The sequence below is a fragment of the Balaenoptera acutorostrata genome, chromosome 6, assembly GCF_949987535.1.
Source record: "Balaenoptera acutorostrata chromosome 6, mBalAcu1.1, whole genome shotgun sequence".
Taxonomy (NCBI): Eukaryota; Metazoa; Chordata; class Mammalia; order Artiodactyla; family Balaenopteridae; genus Balaenoptera; species Balaenoptera acutorostrata.
The window spans coordinates 125165326-125188830 of NC_080069.1; the positions used below are offsets into that span (position 1 = coordinate 125165326).

Consider the following 23505-nt stretch of genomic DNA (forward strand, 5'->3'; position numbering starts at 1 on the left):
GCCCGCGGGACTCATTTCCACGAGGCTGACACCCCCGCGAGGAGCTCGGGCGTGCGACCTCAGCCACGCGGGGCCCTCCCGCTCGAGGACGGCTCCCCTGGCGGCCCGGGTCACCCCGAGTTTGCTCCCTAACTTGACTGGCATGAGGAGCCAGGCAGGGCCTGGTTTCCGCGCTGCCCGGAGAAGAAGCGGGCCTGAGGGTGAGGAGGCCCGGGGCTGGGGGCGGTTTGGCAGTGGGGCTCCTCAGCGGGGGCCTGCCTCGCTCTCCTGGGCCACCGGCATCAGCGCGAACGGGACCGGTAAGGCCTGGCCAGGTGGGCAGCCCCAGGGAAGCTGCCAAGGCTGCTCTGAAAGAGAACTCTGAAATGACTCATTTCCAAACAGTAAACCCATCTTTTATTGACACTCTAACACTGCGGCCACATTTCCTCGTTAGGATTTAACAGTCTGTAGCTCTGCTGTGGTCGTTGGCAATTAAGGAGGAATGACTCTCGGAGCGGTAGGCCTGGGGCAGGCACCGGAATTCTTTCCGAGGCTGCTGGCAATTCCCGGGGAGGCAGCTCAGGGCCTCAGCTGCGGAGACCACCCTGTTAGGCCTTGTTTGGGGACGAGCTCGGTGGGTGTCTGCCCCGTGCCCCCCACGCCTCGAGACTCACATGGGTGAGCCCTCACCTTGCTCCATGACCTGGGAGGAGTTGCAGCCAAACCGAAGGAAACGCGGGGCAAGACCTCAGGCCTGCCCCTGGCTGACTCCCCTGGGGTCCTTCCAGCGGCCAGGGAGGGCCGCCCGGGCCCCTTGCTCAGGTCTTCCTGAGGCTGGTGCTCCAGCTGCCCTGCTCAGACCTGCCCCCCCGCCCCCAGGAGCTCTCCACTACGCAGGTGGGGAAGCCCGGGGCTGTGCTTGGCCTGGCCTGTGGGTGTGACTGGGGTGCTGCTGCCGTTGGGAGCCCCTCCTTTGCCCCGCTCATCCTGTGGGGGCGTGTCCCTGGGCGCGGTAAGGGGGCCTGGATTAGTGGCTGCTGAACTGACCACCTTGCGGGTGGGGTCCCGGACCACCTCCCCAGCACCAGAGTCAAGGCATGGCTCAGAGGGAGGCCCAGCCGAGGCTGTCCTGGGCTCTGTGCACCCAGGCCCACGCTCACCTCCGGGCAGGGACCCTTGGAGTGGGGAGGTGTGACCCTGTGCAAGGCCATGACCTGCTGGGCAACCTGCCCCCGCCTGCCGCTCCCTGGAACAGCATGGAGGGGAGGGAGCTCTGAGGACATGTCTGGGGCAGGACCTCCTTCCGGTCACATCTGTGGTTTTTGTGTATCTGCCAGGGCCTGGCTGTGCCCAGGGCCATCCCCAGAAGGTGTTAGGTTCACAGAGAAGCCCCAGCCCAGGTGGGCTGAGGCCCCCTGGCCTGGAGAAGAGCATCTGGAGACCCCGCTGGGTCTGGGAGCAGAGCCTGGGAGAAAAGTCCCATTGACACCCCTGGCGGGCGTCAGACAAAGGGCCCCTGTGAGCTCAGTGTGGGAACGCGAGGCCGCCACCTCGAGCCATGAAATCGTCGGCTCGGTGCCCCTGGCAGGGACGGTGTGGCTGGAGTGGCCATAGGAGCGTAGCCTGAGGTCGCTGCCCGCCCTACCCTTGCTCCGGAGCATGGGTCAGACAGGTATAGCCCCGGCTACCACCTGAGCCTCCCCCTCAAGCCGCTGCGCATTTGTGGGGCTGGGGTGACGGCCACTCTGTCCGTGGGGAGCCGATGGAAGGCCCGTGGCTCCTGCTGCACCGTGGCTGAGGGTGATTTTGCTCGGGGTCGCTCTGGTCCACCCCCCATGTGCCAGGAGCTGCCCTGTTCAAGGACAGGACAGGGAGAGGGACATGCGGGGCACGAGCTCCAGGAAGCACTTGCTCATGTTTGCTGAAGGACATGTCCAAAAGGAGGGCGTTTGTTCCAAATGCCTTGCGGGGGGAGGGGGGGGGAGGAGGCTCATCCCTGCCAGACCCAGTCCAGGGGCTCAGAGAAGCCCCCTCCCATGTGTGCGGCATTCCTTGGTGATGTGGTCACTTCCACAAACAGGCAAGGGCTTCACTGGCTCTGAAGGAGAAGCCCTTAACCTGGATCTGGGGGGACAGACCCAACCCTGACTACAAGGCTGGACCCCTGTCCTCCTGGGAGCTGGCCCAGGGGTGCCACCCTGGAAGGCCATGGTGGGATGGAGTCCAGGGCTGGAGAGGGCTCCCTCCTCCCTCTGGGGACCCCTTTCCTTTAGAGGCTCAGAGCAGTGGGCGGTGGGACACACCCAGGGACCCAGGCTGGGAAGGTCTGGGAGGGGCGGCCGGGAGAGGACAGTGTGGAAGGGGTGATGGCCAGAGCTGGGCCGAAGCCTGTGGCCACCTTAAAGCACTCGGCAGGGGTGGGAGGGTGAGCGGGCAGGCGGGCAGTGGGGGCGGGGCTTCCAGCTAATTCATTAAAATGTGTCGGGGAGCGTGGGAAAGAGGAGAGTGTTTCTTCCCAGCAGCCCAGACACCTGGTAGAAGGGCCGAGAGGATAGAGATCAAATAACAAACACTCAGCCCCGGGCCAGCGGCGGCCTGAGCGGAGGAAGGACGCCCGGGGCAGGAACTGCAGCAGACAATCGCTGCAGCGGCAGGCCTGGCACCGGGGCCACAGCCCACCCTGTCGGCCTGGCGTCTGACCCCTAGCCCAGAAAGGGGCCTGAAGCGGTCACGGGGCAAGGAAGGCACTTCCCGATGGGCCAGGACCAGGGTGGGGGCTGGGGCCTAGGATGGGCTGGCAGTGAGCGAGTGAGCCCGGAGGGTCCCCGGACAGACGCAGCCAGTCTGGGCAGCAGAGGGGTGGGGAGGCGGGAAGCCCAGCTGGATGGGGCGGGCGTGGCGTGAGGACCAGGTCCCGGTCAGCTGTCCTCTCCTCTCCCTAGAGGGCTGCGCAGGGGGGAAGGGCAGAGTGGAGCTGGGGCCAGACCTGCCTGGCGGGCCTGGAAGGACACGGGCCTCGTCTCCCTGAGCCCGTGGTCCTGGCCTCTCCCTGGCTCCGGCCTCTGTCTGTCCAGGGCCGGCTGCGACACCAGGGCCTCGGGTCACAGAAGAGTCTCCAGGATGCAGCTGGGCTGGGGAGCGGGGCCGGCACCCCCGGCTGCTTCCTCTTAACCCTACGGGGGGAAGGAGTGTGGACGGGGCTGCCGTCCCAGGACAGGACGTGCGGCCGGAGGTCCCGCTCTTGGAAGCAGCACCCCAGCCGCTAGGGTCCCCGCCCCGGTGGGGGCCCGCTCACCCTGGCACCCCTGCCCGACCCTTTGGCTCAGTGGCCTCAGGGTGGAGGAAGGCTGGGGTGGCAGAGCTGGCCCTCGCACGCAGCCCACGTCCCTGGGCTGGCCTTCCTCTCTCCATCTGTGGGGCGACGCCCTGGCCCAGCAGGCCCCTGGGTTGCTGGGGAGCTGAGTGGGTCAATGCCTGGCACCCAGCGGGGGGCTGCACCCTTGGGGGCTCAGAGGCGTTGGCCACCCTCATGTGGTCAGGAACAGAGGGACAGGGCAGAGGCCGGCATAGCACCGCCCATGCCCCGCGGGCCTGCAGAGGTGCCCCGCCCTGGGGAGAGGCGGCACCCTCCCCGGCCCCCAGGCCCCGCCACCCCGAGGCTTCCGCCTGGCTCCTCAGCAAATCTGAGCTGGTTTCCGCCCCGGGGCAGGAAGGACAGGAAAGGGATGTGAGCCGGGGTGGGTGCGCATTCCTGGGGGTGAGCCAGGAGGAGGCAGGCGAGGGCAAGACGGGTCTGTGCCCAGGCCCTCTGCTCGCAGGAGCCCCGACCCGGCTCCACCGCCCGGCCCTGTGGGCCCTCTGGGTGTTGGCACTGGCTCTGAGCCTTAGTTTCCCTTGGGGGGGGGGGCGGCAGCAGCTACTTCCTGCCGTTGGGAGGATGGAGGCTCAAACGCACATGTGCTTGGGGCCCTCCAACACAGTGCCGACTGCTAGTCTCTCTCACGCGAGGAGGCCACCCAGCCCTGAGCCTGCGTGAAGGAAAGAGGCCTTGTGGGGACATGGCCCAGCTGGGGCCTGTTCCCTAGGAAGGACCCCCAGGACCCCCATCCGCGCTCACTGGAGTCTGAAGTGCCAGGAGGGTCTTGAGGGTGGCCCGCCTGGGCCCTGGGCCCGCTGCGGGGAGTGAGTGGTGCAGGGGCCGGCACGTACCGCCACAGCAAAGTGGGTGGACCACGCAGCACATGGGGCCCAGCCACCTGTCCTGCACCCCTCCAGCCCCGCTGAGCACCAGCAGACTTGGGGAGCCCCCCCGGTGTGGCCCTCGGGCCTTTGCCCAGGCCGTTTCCTCCTCCAGGCATGCCTCCCGAATGCCTCCTTGCTGAGCGCTGGGCAGTTCTTGGCTCACGGTCCAAGCCTCCTGACCGCGAGGAAAGCTCCGTCTTCCCGGGACGGCTGCGAGGGGCTGAGCGCGCTCGGGGGTGTGGGGTGAAACGGTAACCAGCCGAAGGAGTCCACGGCCACCACCCGTGCAGCTTTTCCACTTTATTGCCGGCTGCCTCGGCCCCCAGGGGTGACGCAGGCCATGGGGCCAGGGGCCCAGTCCTCAGGAGGGGCTGCCGGCCGGGCTGGGGGCTCGGCTCGGCTCGCGGGAGCCGGGGACACCTTCCAGAACCTCTCGGAAGTTCTCGGCGACTCGGCCCAGGTGGGAGCCCTCCCAGAAGACTTTGCCGCAGCCCGTGCAGCAGTAGAAATGCCGCAGCCCCGGCCTCCGCAGCACGCCTGCCGGGACCCCCGACAGCTGCAGTCGGGTGCCGTTGCCCAGTGTGGCTGGCACGCGGCTCTGCAGGTCCTCCTCCTCCAGCCAGCGGCAAGAGGGGTCGTAGGCGCAGCCCCCAGGGGCCTCCTCTGGGGCTGAGCCTGGACAGGCGGAACAGCCACCCTGAGCCCCCGCCCCACTCTCTCCAGCGGCCCCTCCTTCCGTTTCCCTAGCCACCCCACCCCCTGCCTCTCCTACCCAGGGACCTCTGGGTCACAGGTGACTGACCCCTCTCTCTTCCCAGCCCTCCCTGACACTGCCCCCTAACCCCCCAGGGCACAGGGACCATCCCCTCAGAGTGGTCCCCTCTGCCCCATCCTGGGGTGGGTCCAGATGCCAGGGCCCCTTGTGTCCTTGGTGGGTGGTCCCCGGGCTCACCTGTCTCCCCTTCATCCTCGATTTGGGCGGCCTCGTCACCTGCCAATCAAGGATGTCAGGGTCTGTTCTAAGGATGCACTGGCAGCCCCAGCGCCCACAGGGCACCTCGAAGTGCCCAGCCTTTCCCCCACCCCCAGCAGAGAGGGCAAAGGGCAGGGGGCCAAGAAGCTCTGGCACCAGCCCAGTCCCCTCCCATGGGAACTCACACCTTGGGAGGTTCGTGGGGCTCAAAGGTCCCTGGGAACCATGTTCTGGGCGTAAGATCGGCCGATTAGGGCACTTGGGGGCCTGAGAACCGGCGGGCAGGGTGGGGTGGGGGCGGCCCGTCGGTGGCGATGAGCAGATAAGCCCACTGCCAAGGAGGGGGTTTCGCAACCAGCCAGCACCAGGTCGGTGGGCGGGCCGGGGCCCAAGGGACCGCTGGAGCTCAGGGTGTGGGAGAGACCCTGGGAGGCGGCCTCCTCCTGACCCTGCAAGAGGGCCCCACCCGCACTGAGGGCATGGTGTGACGGCCAGGGACACGGCCAGGCCGGCAGCAGCCAAGGGGCCAGTGCGGGATGGAGGCGGCGATGGCCGAGGAGCCCTGGCCAGCAGGTGGGAGAAGCGTCCCCCAGGCCTGCTGACCCTCGTAATTTGCTTGGCAAACATTTCTTTGCAGATGGTTCCAGATTAACTGCAGCCAGATCTGAATGGATGAGGCGCCCACACCAGCCCTGCCGCCCCCGTGGAGCCCAGCGAGGCCATGACCTCCGTCTGGCCTCCCTGCTTCGCCACAGCCTGTCTGGCCCCAGCCCTTACCTGCCAGCTCGTGAGGGTGCTGCCCAGGACAAGTGTGAGCCTCCGGGTGGGGTGTCGGGGGCTCGACGGGGCTGGAGCCCGGGGGGGGCCCCTGTGGGGGGCACTGCTCATGCCCTGCCCCTCCCCCCAGCCTCCAGCACGTCCTGGCCATGCTGTGGAGAGCTGAGAGCTGCACAGGGCCGGACGCAGGCCGTCACGACAGCTCAACCACTACGTGGGTGGCCCCAAATCTCCGAGGGAGGCGGGAAGGACAGTGAGAAGACAGCACCCTGGAGGAGGACCAGCTGTGCACAGGGGCCCGGAGGCACCCTGGCCTCAGGCTCACCCCTTCGGCTGTCCCAAGATGCCCTTCGTAGCCACCCCATCCCGCCCTCCACGGAGGGAAACTGAGGCCGGGCCCCTGAATAGGACCTGCCCTGGTGGGGGCGGACAGCGGGGCTCGCCCTCCTTCCTGTGCACCCAGGCTCACCTACGTTCAGACCGCTACTTGGCGAGGCCAGCGATGCAACTGTACGCAGGTGAACGTGTGTGCTCTGCCCGTGTGTGTTCATCTGTGTGCGCACGTGACCAAGTGTGCACGGGCACGTGTGTGAGAGCGCATGTGCCAGTGAGCGTGTATGTGTGTCTTCACGTGCAAGATACACGTATGCGTCCATGTGCGGGTGCGCTCCACGTATGGGGCAGGGTGATTAAGCAGGGCCCACTGCAGAGAAAGTGGGGGACACTATCCCGGGGGCCCTGAGTGCCGGAGCTTCCCGGTCTCCTGGACCAGAGGCCTGCACACCACACAGAGGGGAGCAGAGGCCACAGCCCTCGTCCCGGCCCTGAACACTGTCTGTCCACCCCCACACCCCCACCCTGGCACCGGCACCTCCCTGGCCGTCCCCGGAGGTTAGCCCTGGGAGCACCCAGCAGCTGGGCCACTGCCCACAGACTCCACGGAGCCCTCTCCTGAGCGAGGCACACTCACCTGTGCCGCTAGGGCCTTCTGGGTGGCCGCTGAGCCACACAAGCTGCTTCATTACATCCTTGGAGACCTTCAGGTACTGGTGACAGTTGCAAGCCTAGGGACGGAGGAGGTGCTGAGGCTGCGGAGGTGCTCTCTCCAGCCCCAGCCCTGTGTTCCTTGCAGCTCTGGGTCTGCCCAGGGGGTTTCACAGAGACGCACGACACCTCCCTTCCTCTTCTTGCAAGACCATGGGGCGCACCACCTCCTGGGAGCCCTCCCTGACTGCACGGGCTCCAGTTGGGCCCTGGGCAGCCTCTTCTAATTCCTAAGATGCTAGAGATCTCTGCCATCACCCAGCTGTCCTCCCCAAATACAGAGCCAAGCCTGGGCCCCCTGGGATGGCTCAACATTGGTGGGGGATGCAGGCCCAGCATCAAAGTGTCAGGGTGGGCGGCCCTAGAGCTGCTCTGACCCCTCAGCCCATTTTGGGGCATGCCACGGCCATTTCAGTGTCCACGCTTCCTAATGACGCCTGCTGGCTGCCCTGCGCCAGGAGCTGGCATGGTCTGGCGGCTACTGGGCACCGAGTGTGTGAGGGGCAGAGGAGCAAAGCCATTTCTGCTTCCACGCAGAGTCCGGGTCGAGGACACGTAGCGGGCTCAGCCCCACCGACCTTACTGTCCCCGAGGGTGGGGGTGGGGCTTGTGGGGCCCATCCTGCCCTCGCAATGTGGCCACCCTGGGGCTGCTCCAAGACAACCACTGCCTGGCGGGGTGTCAGGGCTGGACATAGGATTCCCAGAGCGAGGCAAGGAGATGGGGTGGGGGGCCCAGGCGCCCGCTGAAACCCAGCTCCCAGGCGGGTACATGCAGGTATCCTGTCACGGGAGGGGGGGTGAGCCTGTCCACGGGGAGGAGGGGCCGTGATGGGTGCTCAAGCGACGGCTCCGGGCCCCCTCCTCACCTGGTGAGCCCTGTCAGTGCCCTGGATGACAGAGCGCCTGGGGTGGGTAGGAGGCGGTGGCCACGGGCTCCTGGACCCACAGGCTTGGGGCGGGGAGAGGGCTCCTGCCCTGCCCCCCCCCACCCTCTTCCCACGGCCTTTCATCACGGAGCCTGCTTTACCTGTGGCCTCACTGCTTGGCCTCCAGCATCACAACCCGGGGTGGCAGGGGGGTGGGCAGGCGCCAGAGGGCAGGGCCGCCTCTGCTGGGAGGCTGGGGGGGCGAGGTTGATCCTCATGCAGGACCCTCCCCTGGGTCTCTCTGGGGGGCCTCCCCACACTGACCCCGGCCAGACTCTGGGCTGGCCTCCGGCACAGGGAGACCACTGTGGGCTTTGCCCTCCCGGTTGCAGGTCCAGGGGCTCTTGGGGCAGGAGTGAGGGCAGAGCCCCGGCTGCAGGTCAGGCCCGTGGTCACTCCAGGTCCAGCTGGGGAAGAAGCTGAGAAAAGGCGGGCTGTCTAGCCTCCGGCCGCTGCCCTGGGCTGCCTGCCACAGAGGCCCAGGCTCTCCCTGTCCAGGCCACCCGAGGGGACAGCACCAGCAGGTGTGGGAGGGACGGCTCAGCGGGAGGAGGGTGGGGTGGGGTCCTCTGCAAGGGGTCCGCCAGCCTTCCCAGGACCGCGGTGTGCACGCCTGGGCGGGGCCGCCAGCTCACGCTGAGTCACTGCGCAGACAAACGCCCGGTGCTGTTGTCCGCGAGGGCCGGCCCCACCCTCGGGAAGCACCGGTGCTAGTTTTCCCACGGCCGCTGCCCACTGTCGGGTCTTGCTGTCACCCTGGCCCCCACCCCCACTCCCGGCTGGAAAAGCCGGTTCTGGGCCACCTGCCCACCCCGTCCTGTGGTCCCCATCTGTAGGAGGGCCTGGCACCCAGGGCCCCCCTGTCCACCCCACGGCCCAGCAACCCTTGCCTGACCACCTGCTGTGGGTGGCTGCGGGCCTGCCCTTGTGGGGCTCGGAGCTGAGCACACGCCCATCACCCTCCCCACGCAGAGGGGGACGGAGCCTCTGACCTCCCATTGTGGAGAAGGGGCCTCCGAGGGGCTGAGTAGCTTGCTCACGGTCACACTTGGCTGGTCAGGACCCCACACCTGGCAGGGTCCTTACCCCGCCAGCCCCCAGCCGAGGGGATGCGTGCAGGTGGTGTCTGAGCCAGGTCCACTTCCTGCAGGGGGTGTGCAGACCCCAGCCTCGGATGCCAGCAGATCTGGGCAGACGCCAGTGGGGGGCGGTGGGCGCCCTGGACGGGCGGACAGTGTGGTCTTGTTGGTCCCGCCCAGTCTCCTTGCCCCCATCCAGCCTGGGAGCCTGGCGGCAGGGCGGGCCTCCACCCACAGAGCCTGGCTGGGTGGGAGGGGCCAGGTGAGTCGGGCAGGAGGGGTTGGGAAGGTTCCTGCCTCCCCTGTCCCAGGGGTCCACCTGCATGCCTGGTTGCCACAGCTCCCAAGGGTGCTTGGGGCCAACGTCCACCGTGCCGCCCAACCCCAGGGCGTGAGGCTGCCTCTCCGGGGCTGGGATTCCAGCCGGGACTGGCCCAGGGGCCTGGTGGTCCGCCCTCTACGGCCTGTTCCCTTCCCCCAGGCCCGAGGAGGGCAGGAAAGGCCACTTCCCTGGGAGGCGCCCCCAGCCCTCCGCTGGGCTTGGCGGGTGTGCGAGCTGGCATCCTCCGCTCCTCTAAGACTGGGACTTGGGGAGGGGGAAGCTGGAGGGCTGAGGGGTCGGTTCCCAGGTGCTGGGAGCCATGCCCATGAGCAGGCCAGCTCTCAGCTCTGAGCCCAGGAATCCCACCCCCACCCATCACTCCCCCTGGGGAGTGAATGCCACCAGCGCAGCCAGAGCTGAGCAGAGGCGAGGTCACGGGGTCTGTCCTTAACTGTGTGTCCCCAGGCACGTCTGCTCCCAGCAGCCGTGGACGCACACCTGCCGTGGTCCGTGGTGTCTGCTGTGCCGCCAGGTAGTGGACGGCTGGTGCACCGATGTCGGGAGTGGGGAGAGGGCTGTCACAGGCAGGCCGGACTGGGCCTCAGAGTGCGGTGGGAGGGGCCTTGCACACGCTCCTGCCCAGAGCCCACCAGCCCCTCCTAGGGCTGAGAGCAGCACCGTGCTAACTGCTTATAAACACCCTTGGACCCCCATCAGCCCCGGGCCTCCCCGAGTGGGGGGCTGAGGGGGGCGCGGTGGGAGATGGGCCACACCGGGGGCTGCCAGGGCACAGAGCGTGAGAGAGGACCAGTGGTCCCTAGGGAACAGGGCGGCAGGAAGTGGCCTTTCCAGGCTGGGAGCCTAGTGGAGGGACCCAATGCTGAGGAGGACCTGGCCAGCAGCCGGCCTGACCATGCTCCCTGGTAGGCCAGCCGCTCTCCCTGCCCTCAGGCCCACCACCCAGTGGGATGTGAGGTACGGTCAGTCTGGTACCCAGGCCCCAGCAGACCCCACAGGCAGGGAGGAAGGAGGCTTGGGCTGAGAAGCTGTGACACGCTCTAGAGTAGTGGCCCATTTCTTGTTCATTTAGAGCAAATTTACAGCAAAGCATAGAAGAGCAGAAGAAAATAAACATCATCCCCGTACGACCACTGGGCGAGAAAAGCCAGCATGGGGTGGCGGGGTCTCCGGCACCTTCCCGTACACACCTACACTCGGCAAGTGTCTCCTACTCGTGCCAGAGGAGCTGCAGGGCACCAGTGTCAGTTCCCAGGGCCCTATGGCCCATTTGGTCCCTGCCAGGCCCCACCCCCCTGCCCCACCCCTCCCCGGCCTTGCCTGAGGTCCTGAGACCGGTGGGTCCAGAGGCCTCCCTGGGCTGGCTTGTGCACCGTGACCCCCCAGAGCTGCCCCAACAAATGGTGCAGGGCCAGGGACAAAGGGCTGGTATGAAAGACCCCCGGCCTGGGGGCGGGCCTGACACCTCGCTACAGGCAGACAGAGGCCATGGAGGAAGCAATTAGGCGCCGCCCTGGGTCCGCTCCACACCTCACTCTCCCACGCTGTCTGGCAGCGCTTTGAGGGGTCCTGGGCCAGCTGCCCCCCAAGTGCCCGGGGGGTGGGGCTGTGAGCCTCCTTCAAGACAGGCTGGCCTGGCCCAGGAAGGCCCTGCTGGCCCTGGCACTGGGCTGGGGGCTGGGAGCACTGTGGCCCCTCCCGTCACAGCTGAGATCCCAGGCACTTGCAGGGTTCAACCCCCCACCTGCCAGCCAGGGGCACATGCTGGGGCAGCAGGACCAGGCCCCAGGCCCCCGGGGAGGTGTGTGGTTGAGATGGGGCCTGCCTGGGAAGGTTTAAAATCCCAGCCAGTGCTCTTCTGACCTGTGAAGCAGGCTTGCGGCCCTCTGTCCCCACTGCTGGAGACCGAGGATGGCAGCCCTGCAGGGGCCCCCGCTCTGTGCCCGCCCTGCCCCCAGGCCCAGGAAGGTCAGTTCCCACAGGCCCGGCCCCTCCCCCACCAGGCCACGGTCCATCCCCTTTGTGGGGCCCGGACAATGTCTCCGCAGACAGAGCGGGGGATGGGCCTCTGGCGCTGTCGGCCCCCTGGGGGGTCAGGGGCCACGGGTGCTGGGGCCTGCGGTGTGTGAGAGACCCTGACAGCGCCAGGTCTGGGCACACGCGTGTGCATTGGCACTCCGCAGGCGTGTGTCTCGGAAGCACCCAGGTCCTCGGGGTGCAAGAGCACCAGCTTTGGAGCAGCTGAGTGTGTCCACGTGTGGGCGTGAGTCAGGCGTGTGAACACGGAGCCTGTGTGACCCGGCATGTCACGTGAGGACACAGGGCCTGCGTGAGTGGATGTGTCTTTGAGTGCTCGCCCAGCAGCCTGCAGTGCCCCACACGTACGGTGTGTGGGGGGGGGTCCGGAGGTGTGTTCCTGGGGTGGGAGGAGTCCTGACGGGGAGAGTCCGCCTCTCCAAGCAGATGGGGAGGGGACAGGGGCATCTGGGACAATGGGAGGAAAGCCACGTGCCCCGGGCAGAGAGATAAGCATGGTGTCCAAGACGCAGTCTGGACAACACAAGGCCTGACTGAGGGGCACTGCCCGGCCAGGGTCACCCCGGTTAGGGACACAGGGGAGGGTCTGAGCCCCTCCCTCAGGCTCTCTGGGGCCGGCAGGCCTACAGCCCGGGAATCGGTCACTCCCTGCCCTGTGTGCCTTGATCCTCTCAAGCCTTCACCCCCTTCTTCTTCCAACTGTGCCGGCCACAGCCCAGGGCCCACTTAGAACCTGGACGTGCAGACCTCACTGCATGGCGACAGCCGGACTGACAGCCCAGCTTAGGCCATCTAAGGCCTATCAGAATGAGACCCCACGTCCAGCTCACTCGGATGGGTCGGGGCCAATGTCCACCGAGGCAGACAGAGGCGTGTGAGCCACTGGGCCTGGACAGGTGGCCAAGTCCTCCCCTCCTCGCATCCTGGACTCTGACACAGGACAGTCACGGCCCCCCTCCAGGGGGACCAGGGAGAACGCGGACCAATATGTGAATTTCAGATAAAACATGGGATTCTGCTCTGAAGTTCGCACTTATCAGGGGTCTGTCCTGGCATTTCCCAAGTCCGGCCCCCAGCCCTCCCAGGCTCTTAGAAGGAACAGAGGCAGTGAGAGAGCTGCACGGGAGGCCCCGGACCTGCTCCCACGGTAGGGTGACCCCGACGAGGGGCAGTGCTCACTGTCCCCAGGCAGGCATGGCCAGGACCCCCTAGCTCTCTCCGTGAGGTGAGGGTGGGTGGGTGGCCACATGCCCTGGGTTAAATCAAACAGAATCTGGGCCAGAGGATGCCCTCTGGACCCAGGCCCTGGGGTGGCTCCCCATCCCCTTTGGCCCCTCAGCACCTCCCCCTAGGCAGCGCATCCCCCTTGACGCCCATCCCTGGCAAGACGCTGGGCAGCACACACCCCCTCTCCGTGGCAAGACGCTGGGCAGCACACAGCCCCCTCTCCGTGGCCCCCAGTTAGCTGGTTTTCCCCCTCCCCCCGCCATCCACACCGCCACAGCCCCAGCACCCTCCTAGGCGGCACGTACACCTCCCCTGTAGCCCCTGAGCACCCCGCTGCGAGCACATAGCACCCCTCCCTCGAGCACACCCCCAGGCGGCACACAGCCCCCGCCCAGTGGTCCCGAAGCCCCCCCCAGGTGGCCATACCCCTCCACCGTCCCCGATGAGACCGGGAGGCGCCCCCTTCCCGGGGCTCCCGGGCACCCCCAGCGCGGCAGGCGCGAGCCGTTCCCAGACGGGGGAGGGGCGCGGGCCGTGAGAACCGCCGGCGGCGGGCGCGTGGGAAAGCGGGAGGAGGGGCGGCGCGGAGGGCGGGGCGCGCCTGGGAACGGCCCCCGCCCCCGCCGGCCTTTGAAAGGGCCACTCAGGGCGCCCGGCCCAGATTCAAAAGCAAACGGCCGCCCGCCCGCCAGCCTTCCCGCGCCGGCGGGGGCGGGGGCGGAGGACCTCGGCTGCCCAGGGCCGTGTGGGAGGGGGCGGGCGCCAGCCGGCGGAGAGAGGGGTGGCAGGCTGGGGAAGTCGGGGATGGGCCGATGCGGTACGGGCTGGGGGCAGCCCTGGTTGTCCCCCTCCCACCGACAAGTGGAGCTGGGCCCTCAAACAGCAGGTGGCAGCCCTGCAGCCTGGGGTCTGTCACCCACTCACATCAGGCCTGCACAGGGGGCCAGGGGACAGTTCCTGCCCCCGTGCTCTCAGCCCAAGGAGAGGGGGGCTCCAAAGTACTTCTCCAAAGGGTGGTGGTATTCCCGGGATTGGGCTGGGGGCCTGGAGGACTTCCTGGAGGAAGTGACATCTAAACTGGGGCTTGGCAGGCCTGGGGGAGAGAGTGGGTGCTCAGGTGCTGCAAGAGCTGGGGTGTGATGTGGGGTCTGGTGAGGTCAGGAGGGGCCGGTGTGGACAGCAGGCTGGAACGAGTCGGGGCACTGGCAGTGTGGAGGGGTGGGCGCGGGGCTGAGCCCAGGGGCGGGCGTCCCCCGGCCCTTCCCCCTTTCTGCACCTTCCAGGGCCACTGAGTCAGGCCAAGCAGGAGAGGGCCCCCTCTTCTACTGCCACCTGCGCCTGGCGCAGTGCGTCTGCCGAGATGGGGGGAGGAAGAAGCAGTCCCTGCCCAGCCCAGCCCCCCACTTCCCGGGGGCCCCCGCAATGCACTCTCCCCCGCCACTCCCCCAGCTCCAGGGAGGAGAGCACCGTTCCTTCTCCCGAGGCCCTGCCCTACCCCTGGCTGGCTGGGGGCACACCTAGGCCCCCACCTGCCCAGGTATCCACCGGCCATGCTGCTCCCCTGTGGAGACCCCATATCCCTGTGGAGACCTTCGGGGTCTGTGCTGGTCCCAGACGTACCCGACGATGGGCTCTCAGCAGAGCTCCACCCACAGGGGCCCTGCTCAGGGTGGCGGGTGGGCGGAGAGCGGGGCTGCCTGGGAGGGGCTGGGAAGGGGGTGCCCCCACACCCCAGCCGGTCTGACTCTGTGCGGCTGGGGAGGGGCAGGTGGCCGGGTGGGAGTGGGGGTGACACAGGCCCGCTCCTGCTGCTTGCCCACCCACAGGGCACCCGCTGCGCTGGCCATCGACCCAAAGGCCCCTGCCCTGTTCGGACACAGATGGAGTAGTCACTGCCTGGCAGGCCCTACTCTGTCACCCTGAGGACCCTCCCCAGACCCAATCCACGGCTACCTGGGGCCTCCTCCGTCTGCAGCCCTGACCCCAAGGCTGGTGAGCCTGTCCCGCCTGCTGCGTCCAGGGCTGAGGGGATAGTGGGTCTGCAGAAGCGAGGCCTGCTATCCTGGGCCAGGCCCCCTGGCTTTGGAGCTGGCAGGTACTCAAAAGGAAGAAGAGGCCACCTCCCCTCCTAGATGCCAGCCTGGCCCCTGGGCCCGGTCATCCCTGCCACCGACCCCAGCAGCGGGGCGGGGGCGGGGGCTTTCCTGGAAGGGCTGCTTGGTTTCTGCGAAAGCAGCTGTGGGCAGTGTGCGAAAGAACACACAGGCGGGGCTGCTGCCAACATAACCTTATCTACGGACCCTGAAGTCTGCATTTCATGTGATCTAGCTCGTGGGCTGTGATGTCTGACATCTGGGGGACGGTGCGCCTCCGGCCCTTCCGCCAGCCCCAGCCCCGGCCACGGCCACGGGACCCTCGGACTGAGATGGGTGCCCTCCCCCACCCACCCCACGGGCCTGGCTGGCATCGCCTGCCCCTCGCCGGGAAGGCAGGTCATCCGCGCCCCGCCCTGCCTCCCCTTTCTTTCGAGCCCACTGAGCGGCGGGTATAGAGCTGGCCTTTGACACCTCTGGCCAGTGGCTCCTGCTGGCTCCGTGGCTGGGGCTCAGAGAGTGACACTGACGTGGGCCAGGGGGGCACAGAGCAGAGGGATGGGAGACCCCAGACTTTGTGTTTTGGGTGTCCTCTTGCTGCCCTTGGGCCTGAGAGGACAGAGCCGAGGGTGCCCACACGGTCTCTGCCCCTCCCGCCAGCTCCAAGAGGCCTGCACCGGCTCCCCCTGAGGCACCACGCCGGCCTGGCTTGGGGCCAGCGTCCTGGCCGTGGCTGTGGCCTGTTCCCTCCGTCCCATGTATCTGTGCACCAGTGTGCCCGCCGTCCCACCCTGCACTGTGACCTGTCTGGGCTACACGCCTGTCCTCTGTCAGGCGAGTCTGCGTCCTCTGAGTTCTGACTTGAAGCATCTCGGCCCTTTTAAAAAGTGAACTTCCATCAACATCCAGGAGGTACGTCCTGGGGGGGCCCCCAGACCGCACATGGGAGCACCTCTTAGAAGCAAACGGTGAGGACCAGGGTCCAGAGGGGAGTGGCCCTGACCACCGGGCCCCGGGGCACCTTCCCCACAGACAGACACAAAAGGAGCAAGGAGCTGGGTGCCTGGATGGGCGCCTGGCGTGAGCTGGGCTGGGGGCTCAACACACCCGACCTCCCCGGGCGCTGACCAGCAGGTCCCCTGGCCCAGGCTGTTCCCAGGGCCTCATCACACATCTCGGACCACATGGGGGCCCCTGGTAGCCCTGCGGGAGGATGAGAGTCCCACGTGGGGCAGGCATGGTGGCAGACTACCAGACAGCTGGTGCCCAGGCAGCCCTGCGTCCGTGCGCGGGTGTGGGTACGGCTGTCACGCCAGCCCAGGATCCTTCCTAAAGAAGTGGGCCACCGGGAGCAGGGGTGCCCAGGCCAGTGCGGTCCAGGTCCTCAGTTCCCCCAAGAGCCATCTGGTGGGAACCAAGGCTGGGCTCTGGATGAGACCCAGAGGGGAGGGGTGGGACCGAGAGGAAGGCCCTGCAGGCTGTGGGGAGGGCCTCCTGGGGTGATCAGCTGGGCCCACCCTGCTGTCACCTCCGGGGAGCTAGGCCGAGCTTGCCGATGGGGCCGACACCCCGGCTGGCATCCTGAGTCTGGAGGCATGCTGGGCCCCAACCCCTGATGAAACCTGTCTGGTAGCTCCCGCCACCCTTGAGGCCTGTGACAGGCCCCGCCTACGGCTGCAGGAGCCAGCGGCCCAGGGTCTCTGCCTGTGCAGGGTGGGGGCCGCTCCTTCTGCAGCCTCTGTGCCTGTGTGACCCTGGGGGCACCGAGTGTGGGAACGGGGCTGGGGGCCACGGAGCACAAAGGCCGGGGAGGGGCGGGGTCAGTGGCCGCTGCGCCTCTTCCTGTCTGTTCCTACGTCTGCAGTTGGCCATCAGGGTGTAGGGAGGGTCTCCATGCTCCGGGACAGGCTGGGCATGGGCGCCCCGGCCAGCCCCTGGGTCTGGGAGGGCTCCGGGGCCCCCACCACTGCAGGCCCCCAAGTTGTGGGTGTGTGTGCTGGGGGGCTGCTGGCCAGGGGTCCCCCTCGCATGCCCAGGCCCCAAGAGCCCTCTGCCCACACCCGTTCCCGTGCCAGAAATCAGCCTGGGCGGCCTCCTCCTCCCTCTCAGGGCCCCTGCCCAGCCCTGGGGTCTCCCGGGGGGGTCTGTGAGCCTGTCCCCGAGGCCCAGCCTCCCGTAACTGCAGGCTCCTCCCCCCCCATCACCCTCCCCTTCCTGGGGACCCCTGAGCTGGCTCTGCTGAGAGCTCCCTGAGGTGGGGTGACTGTCATCGTGCAGTGGCCTCCCCTCCCGGGGCCCACTTCTAAGGGCCGACGTCACTGGGGCCACGGCCCAATCCCCACCACAGCAGAGGGGGCCGGAGGGACAGAAAAATAGACGTTATGCCCGGCCATGCCTGGGCTCCTGCTTAGGGTTTTTTTTAAACTCAAATTTCTTTGATAAGTTCCTTTCCCATGGTGGACAGCGCTGGGAATGTCCTCTTGGCGGACGTTCCCGATGGACAATCCCAGGCCCAAGTCGCCAACTTCGTGGGCCATGACCCTGCCCTCTACGAGAGACCCACTGCCCCTCGCCCACTGGGCCCCGGGGTGGGCGGGCGGGCCACCTCCCTGCGACAGGGGCCTCCCCCACGTGGCCGGGCACACAGTCCCTGCAGCCTCACTTGCTCTGGCCTCGCACCCCGACGAGCAGCCCCAAGAGCGGCCCGGCAGGCTCTGGGAACGCTTCGTGTGTCAAGTGGGTTTTCCCTCTGGGAACGGCACCAAAATAGCAGAAGGAAGGAAAAGAAAATGGAAACTCAGCCTGGCGGCGGGAGCTCTCCAGGGAGGCGCCCAGCTCTGGCCTGGGCAGGGGCAGCAGAGGCTCTGAGCCAGCGTCCAGGGTGCTCGGGCCCTCGGGGGCGCAGGACAGGACCCTGCCGGCCAAGCACAGCGTGCAGGCGCTCTCTGGGCCAGTGCTAAGCGTGTTGCTCCCTGCTGGCCGCTGGCCAGCGCCCTTTGATGTCCCGATGGGCTTAGGAGCCACCCTGGCCCTGGCCGTGGCCTCTCAGGGCAGAGCAGGGTCTGCAGCTGCACGGAGCTACTGGTCACTGGGCCTCAGGCCATCACCTGGGGGCATCTGTGCAGCCCCTTTTCTGGGCTTCTTGGGGTCCACCTGCGAGAGGGCCACTGGTTCCCCTGGGCCGCCCCGAGGACAGCACCGCTCCGGCGCCGGATGGCGAGTAGGCGTAGCCAGCGTGCAGGGCCGGGCGGGCAGCCGTTCCCGGCCGCTGCTCAGGCTGAGCTCCTGAGGGGAGGCCGCGAGCACCGTGGCCGAGGGGCTCTGGGGGCAGGCGGGGGGAGCACGGCCCGAGGGGCCCAGCCCGGGTGCAGACGCCGCTGCAAGTCGGCAGTGGGACTCCTCTACTCCCCGTGACCAGCTGCACGGCCTGAGCACCACGGTGGGAACCAGTCCACGAACCCACAGCCAGCTGGGTCCTCCCACCCCGCCCCGGAGGCTTCTACGGTGCGCGAGGCTGGGCTCAAATCCAGAAACCCTGGCTTCTCAGGGGCCCCTTCCCTGCCCGCCTGGCCCTTCCATGCCGGCCTTTTGGGGTCCCTGGGCACAGATGTAGATGGCCCCAAACAGCTGTCTGCCCCCCAGGGAGGGTCCTGCCCTGGGGCACACCCAACCTGCCTCGCTCTGGAGCTGAGCCCCGCTGGGGGCTGCCGGACCGCCACGGGCCTCAGAGGCTCCCCGGCCCTGGGACCCCCTTCCCGACTAAGGCCCACTGGGCGCTGCTGCCCAGCCTCACACCCAGCTCCCACCTGCCGCCCGCATGGCCGCACACGCAGGTCTCTGCCTGGCGCCCCGCCCCGCTCCCGGCAGCCCCGCGTGGCCGCTGGTGTGGCCGCTTCTGCTTCTGGGCCCCGAGCCGGGGACCCTGTCTCTGCCCTCCTCGCCAGCTGGGCACGTGTGGAACGCACATCTACCACAGAAGGACAGCGCTGGGCAGGGCCCCAGCTGGGCAGTGAGCCCCTTCCCCCTGCCCCAAGAGCTTGGTGTACCCCGGCGTGCCCTCCAGACCAGATTCCCGAGAGCCCAGACCCAGCACCTGCCGGGCCGCTGGCCAGGGGCTCAGCCTAAAACCTAGGATCCCAGCCATGCCCTTGCATCGTATCCTGGATCCTCTGCGCCTCTCCTTCGCCCCCACCAACAAGCTGCCGCCACCCCTTACCTGGGCAGGTACACCACCTGCTCCAGGTCTCCTGCCTCCCCGCCCTGCGGTTAGAATGCTGCAAATCTGTCCCGCCTGCTGCGGGCAGCGGCGGGGCCAAGAGGCGGGGCACACGTGGGCTGAGGGCAGCGGGGCCCCGGATGCTCTTCCCGCCAAGGGCAGCAGCTGCCCCCTGCGCCTGGCCCTTGCAGGTCCGAAGGCTCAGGCTGCTCCCCAGTGGCTTCCCGCGGCACGAGTGGGGTTTTCCTCCTGGCTACCCAATTTCCGTTTTCTCAAGAAGACACCAGCAGAGGCTCTGAAAAGCTCAGGAAAATGCCCCCCCAGGCCCCGCCTGACGTCCTGGGGTCTTTACAACACTTGCAGCCTTGAGCAGGGACCCGGTACCGTCCTCCCGAGCTCCAGCCCAAGGGAAAGCACTTCCCGCCACCTGGCTTGGCCACCGTCCGTCCTGGCAGGGCAGGGGCCCAGCTTCTGCACAGACTGCACCCCAGGCCAGGCGGTGGGGGTCCAAGGACCTGAAAACAGGGGCGTTCCCTCCCTCCTCCCTCCCTCCTCCCTCCCTCCTCCCTCCCTCCCACTCTGCTGGGCGCCGGCCTGGGGGGCTGTGCAGAAGTGCGGGGCCTGGCCGGCCTCCATGTGTACCCGGATGGGGGAAGCCAGGCTGAGCTGCCACCAAACAGCTGGGCTTGGGGAGCTGTTCCCAATGCAACATCGTCATGGCCTGAACCCCAGAATATTCTGGGAATAGCCAGCACTCTGCACGGGGACCGGCCCCGGCCCTCCCTGCCCGCCGCACCCGTGCAGACCCCGACGCCGAGGGCAGCCGTGCCCCAGCCTGGCAGGGCCGGGCCCAAAGCCCCATCACCTCCCCTGAGCCGCACAGCTCAGGGCAGGGCACCCAGGCCAGCAGGGGAGGGGGGCCTCCCGGGCTCCCAGGCCCCAGATTCCTCACGGATCTTAACCTTGGGCATGGCTGCCCCGACCTGGGGATCTCCTCAGCCAGACCTTTCTAGCCGTCAGGGCGGACCCAGCAGCAATCCGTGGCTCTGGACCTTGCCCTTGGAAAACGGGATCCGCCCCAGACAGAGGCACTTTGGTGGGTTCCCTGTATCCCTCCAGAAGCCCCGTGGGAGGCCAGCCCTGGGCCAGGAGGACATTCCCAACCCCGAGCGGACACCCGCCCTGAGCTGCCCTTTCAGTCTCGGCTGCCCACCTTGGCCACGCGGGCCCCGATGCTCTGCCACCTCTTGGCCACAGACTGCAGTGACCGCCCCTCCCCACCGCCGCCAAGCTCCCCCGTGCCGTGGGCATGGGCGTCTGGGGGTGGCGGAGAGGAGAAAACGCACAGACCGGGCAGTGGCCACTGCTCACGTGAGCAGAAACGCCAAGGCCGTCCCGCCACCGCCAGGGCCTCGCGGGCCTCACCTGTCAGAGCCTGGGCTTCCACCCTGGCCCAGGGCCGGCAAGGGGCACGCAGCACCCACCTGGCAGCGGCTGAAGATGTCCGAGTGGGTGACACGCACGTTGAAATGCCTGATCACGGCCGTGGCTTGCTGCCGGGCCTTGAGGGAGCAGTCCACCGAGAGGCAGCGCCCAGCCCCAACCTGGGCCCGGAGCTGTGGACACGTGCAGCCGTCGAGCGGTGGGCCAGAACCCAGAGCCCACCCAGGCCCCGCCTTCCCAGCTCCAGGCCGAGAGCCTCCACTCTGCCCAGGGTGGGGCAGTGGTGCCGCTCAGCCCCCCTCCCACCAGCCCCACGGCAAGCAGACCCTGAGGTGTGGGTGGCTCAGGAAGTCAAGGCTCAGATGTGAGTCGTCTGTGGGGTCCTCACCTTGTGGTACGGCAGCCCTGAGGTCAGGATGATCCTTCCCTCCCGCCTGGCAACCTGTGCAGGAGGAAAAACTGGCAGGTGAGGGTGTCAGGCCAGCTCCTGGGGCTGGGGCTGCTTTTGCCCCCCTTTCGCCAGCCCCCGCCCCCCCCACCCATGCCCCAGAGCTGTCTCCGCCTGGCACCTGAGTGGCCACCAGATTCCCGCAGCCTGAGGCCGGGCATCGCCTCCTGTTATAGATTTGGTCTCAGAATCATGCAGACACTTCACAGAATTGCAAACAAAATTAAATTTAAAAAGCAATCTCTAAAAACCCAAAGATGAAACAAGTGAACCACAAAGACAGAAACATTCCAGATGACACGAAGCCACAGTGAATCGACCATGTATCTCTAGGGCTACAGACCCAAAATGAAAAATACCCGGCAGTAATACTATTGTCGGTGATAATAACATCAACATTGTTATTCTGAAATATCTGTGTGTGAATTGTAACATAAAACAGATGGGTAATGCTGGTGTGGTATTAGGATTTTCAGCTGAGAGGAAGGAGATTTGGATTAAAATTAAGGAGATCACACAATAAACCCCAGATCTGAATGGAAAGCTTCAGATGTATGTTATATATATATTTGATGTATGATATATATTTAAATGTATTTCATCACTCTGCCTACCGCAAAGGCCTAGAAACAAGAACCAACCCTGCAGCCACGGGCACCCTCACCCAGACTGATTTCTAGACAGGGTCCATGCTAAAGGGAACCAGGCCTTTTTGGAGAAATAGCTGATTCTAGATCTGAGGAGCTGGACCATCTCCTTAGATCAGAAAGCAAAGAAATTATCAAAAAGTCTACAAGCGTCATGTCAAAAGGACTCAGGATGGAAGCCCCCATATGCCACGGCGGGGTACAGGATATATCAATGAGGTGACAACTGTGACGTGTCGAGCATGGTTCCTTAAAATTCATTAGTTATCTTTGGATAGTGTGAGGGGCCAACTCACCAACCTGAGAGCTGAACAGTGAAACTCGAAAGGAAATGTAGGGGAAAGTCATGACGTATTTGGAAATGATTTCTTGGCAATGGCACCAAAAGCAAAGACAACACAATTAAAAATAGATAAATTGGACTTTGTGAAAATTAAAAACTTTTGTACATCATACGACACTATCAAGGAAGTGAAGAGATAACCCACAGAATCGTCAAAAATATCTGCAAATCATATATCTGATCAGGGATTAACATCCAGAAAATATAAAGAACTCCTACACCTCAAAAGCAGAAAGAGCAAATAATCCACTTAAAAAATGGGCAAGGAAGGGACCTGAAAAGACATTTCTCCAAAGACACACAAATGGCCAATATGCACACGTAAAGATGCTCAACATCATCAGTCATCAGGGAAATGCGAGGCAAACCACAATGAGATAGCACTTCACATCCATTAGGATGGCTTTTATTTTATTTTTATAAAGGAGAATAAGCGTTGATGAGGATGTACAGCGATTGGGAGCCCTCATGAGTTGCTGGTGGGAATGTAAAATGGCGCGGCTGCTGTGTGAAACAGTGTTGCAGTTTCTCAAAAAATTAAACACAGAATTACCATATGATCCAGCAATTCCACTTCTGGGTATAGATCCAAAAGAACTGAAAGCAGAAACCTGAACAGATACTTGTACATCAAGGTACACAGTAGTAGCACTATTCACAATAGCCAAAAAGGTGGAAACAACCCAAGTGTCCATCATCAGATGACAAAAACAAACACACACACACACACACACATATATGTACAATGGAATTTATTCAGCTTCAAAAAGGAAGTAAATTCTGACACATGCTACAGCATGGATGGACTTTGAGGACATTATGCTCAGTGAAATAAGCCAGACACGAAATGACAAACATTATGTGATTCCACTTATATGAGGTCCCTAGAGGAGTCAAATTCATAGAGACAGAAAGTAAAACACTAGTTACCAGGGGCTGTGGGAGGGGGGAAAGGAGAATGGTTGTTTAAATGCATATAGAGTTTTTGTTTGAGATGATGAAAAAGTTCTGGATATAGATAGTGGTGATGGTTGCATACATTGTGAATGCACTTAATGCCACTGAATTGTACACTTAAATATGGTTAAAATGATCAATTTTATGTTATGTATATTTTACCACAATTTAAAAAAAAAGCAATAAGCAAGTGGTTACTTTGTAGTGGTAACAAATATATATCTATGTGATGAATAAAAAACAAAATTAAAAACAAACACACACAACTGAAGTAAATATGAGGAAAGACCCAAACAAAAGGGCAGTCAAGAGTAAAACCAGGAGTGACAAGAACGGAAGGCAGACGTCCCAACAGCAATGACAGGTGCAAGAGACAGTGGACTCTTATCAGAGTTCTGTCAAGCTATAGCTATAAACCCTGCAACATTCTTTTTCAGAAGAGAGAGGAAACAGAGTTTTCAGGGAAAAATGGCCCCAGTGAAAGGTCATAGCAAAGGAAGTTCTTTTAGTGAAAAAGAGCCTGCTTTTTCTTGGAGTGCATGTGCATGTCCATACATCATAAACTCCAAAAGGGACAGAATACATAAAACAGATATAATGATGTCTAATTTTTAGAACTAAGAAAAACCACAATGTGTTAAAAATACTGGAAAATAATAGCAGGTAAAATGGAAAGCAGGCAAGAAAGCTAAATTGACCTAAAATCCCTGGATTAATTTTAACTTTAGA

General features: G+C 64.7%; 1 protein-coding gene across 8 annotated transcripts in view; it reads right to left on the reverse strand.

The window, feature by feature from the left end:
• Nucleotides 1-379: 379 nt before the first annotated feature.
• The window catches only part of EXD3 (exonuclease 3'-5' domain containing 3), an 82115-nt gene continuing 58989 nt past the window's right edge, over nucleotides 380-23505 (reverse strand). For 6 of the 8 annotated variants that reach the window (XM_057548056.1, XM_057548058.1, XM_057548054.1 and 3 more), the window contains 5 exons: nucleotides 20770-20823; nucleotides 20423-20554; nucleotides 6945-7038; nucleotides 5177-5215; nucleotides 380-3155 (listed from right to left, as the gene is read on the reverse strand). In XM_057548056.1, the coding sequence (XP_057404039.1) occupies nucleotides 2767-3155; nucleotides 5177-5215; nucleotides 6945-7038; nucleotides 20423-20554; nucleotides 20770-20823 (708 nt within the window). In that variant the 3' untranslated portion in view covers nucleotides 380-2766. Of the gene's footprint in view, nucleotides 3156-4511; nucleotides 4900-5176; nucleotides 5216-6944; nucleotides 7039-20422; nucleotides 20555-20769; nucleotides 20824-23505 lie in introns of those variants that run through there. The other 2 variants (XM_057548062.1, XM_057548057.1) reach the window with 1 other exon arrangement.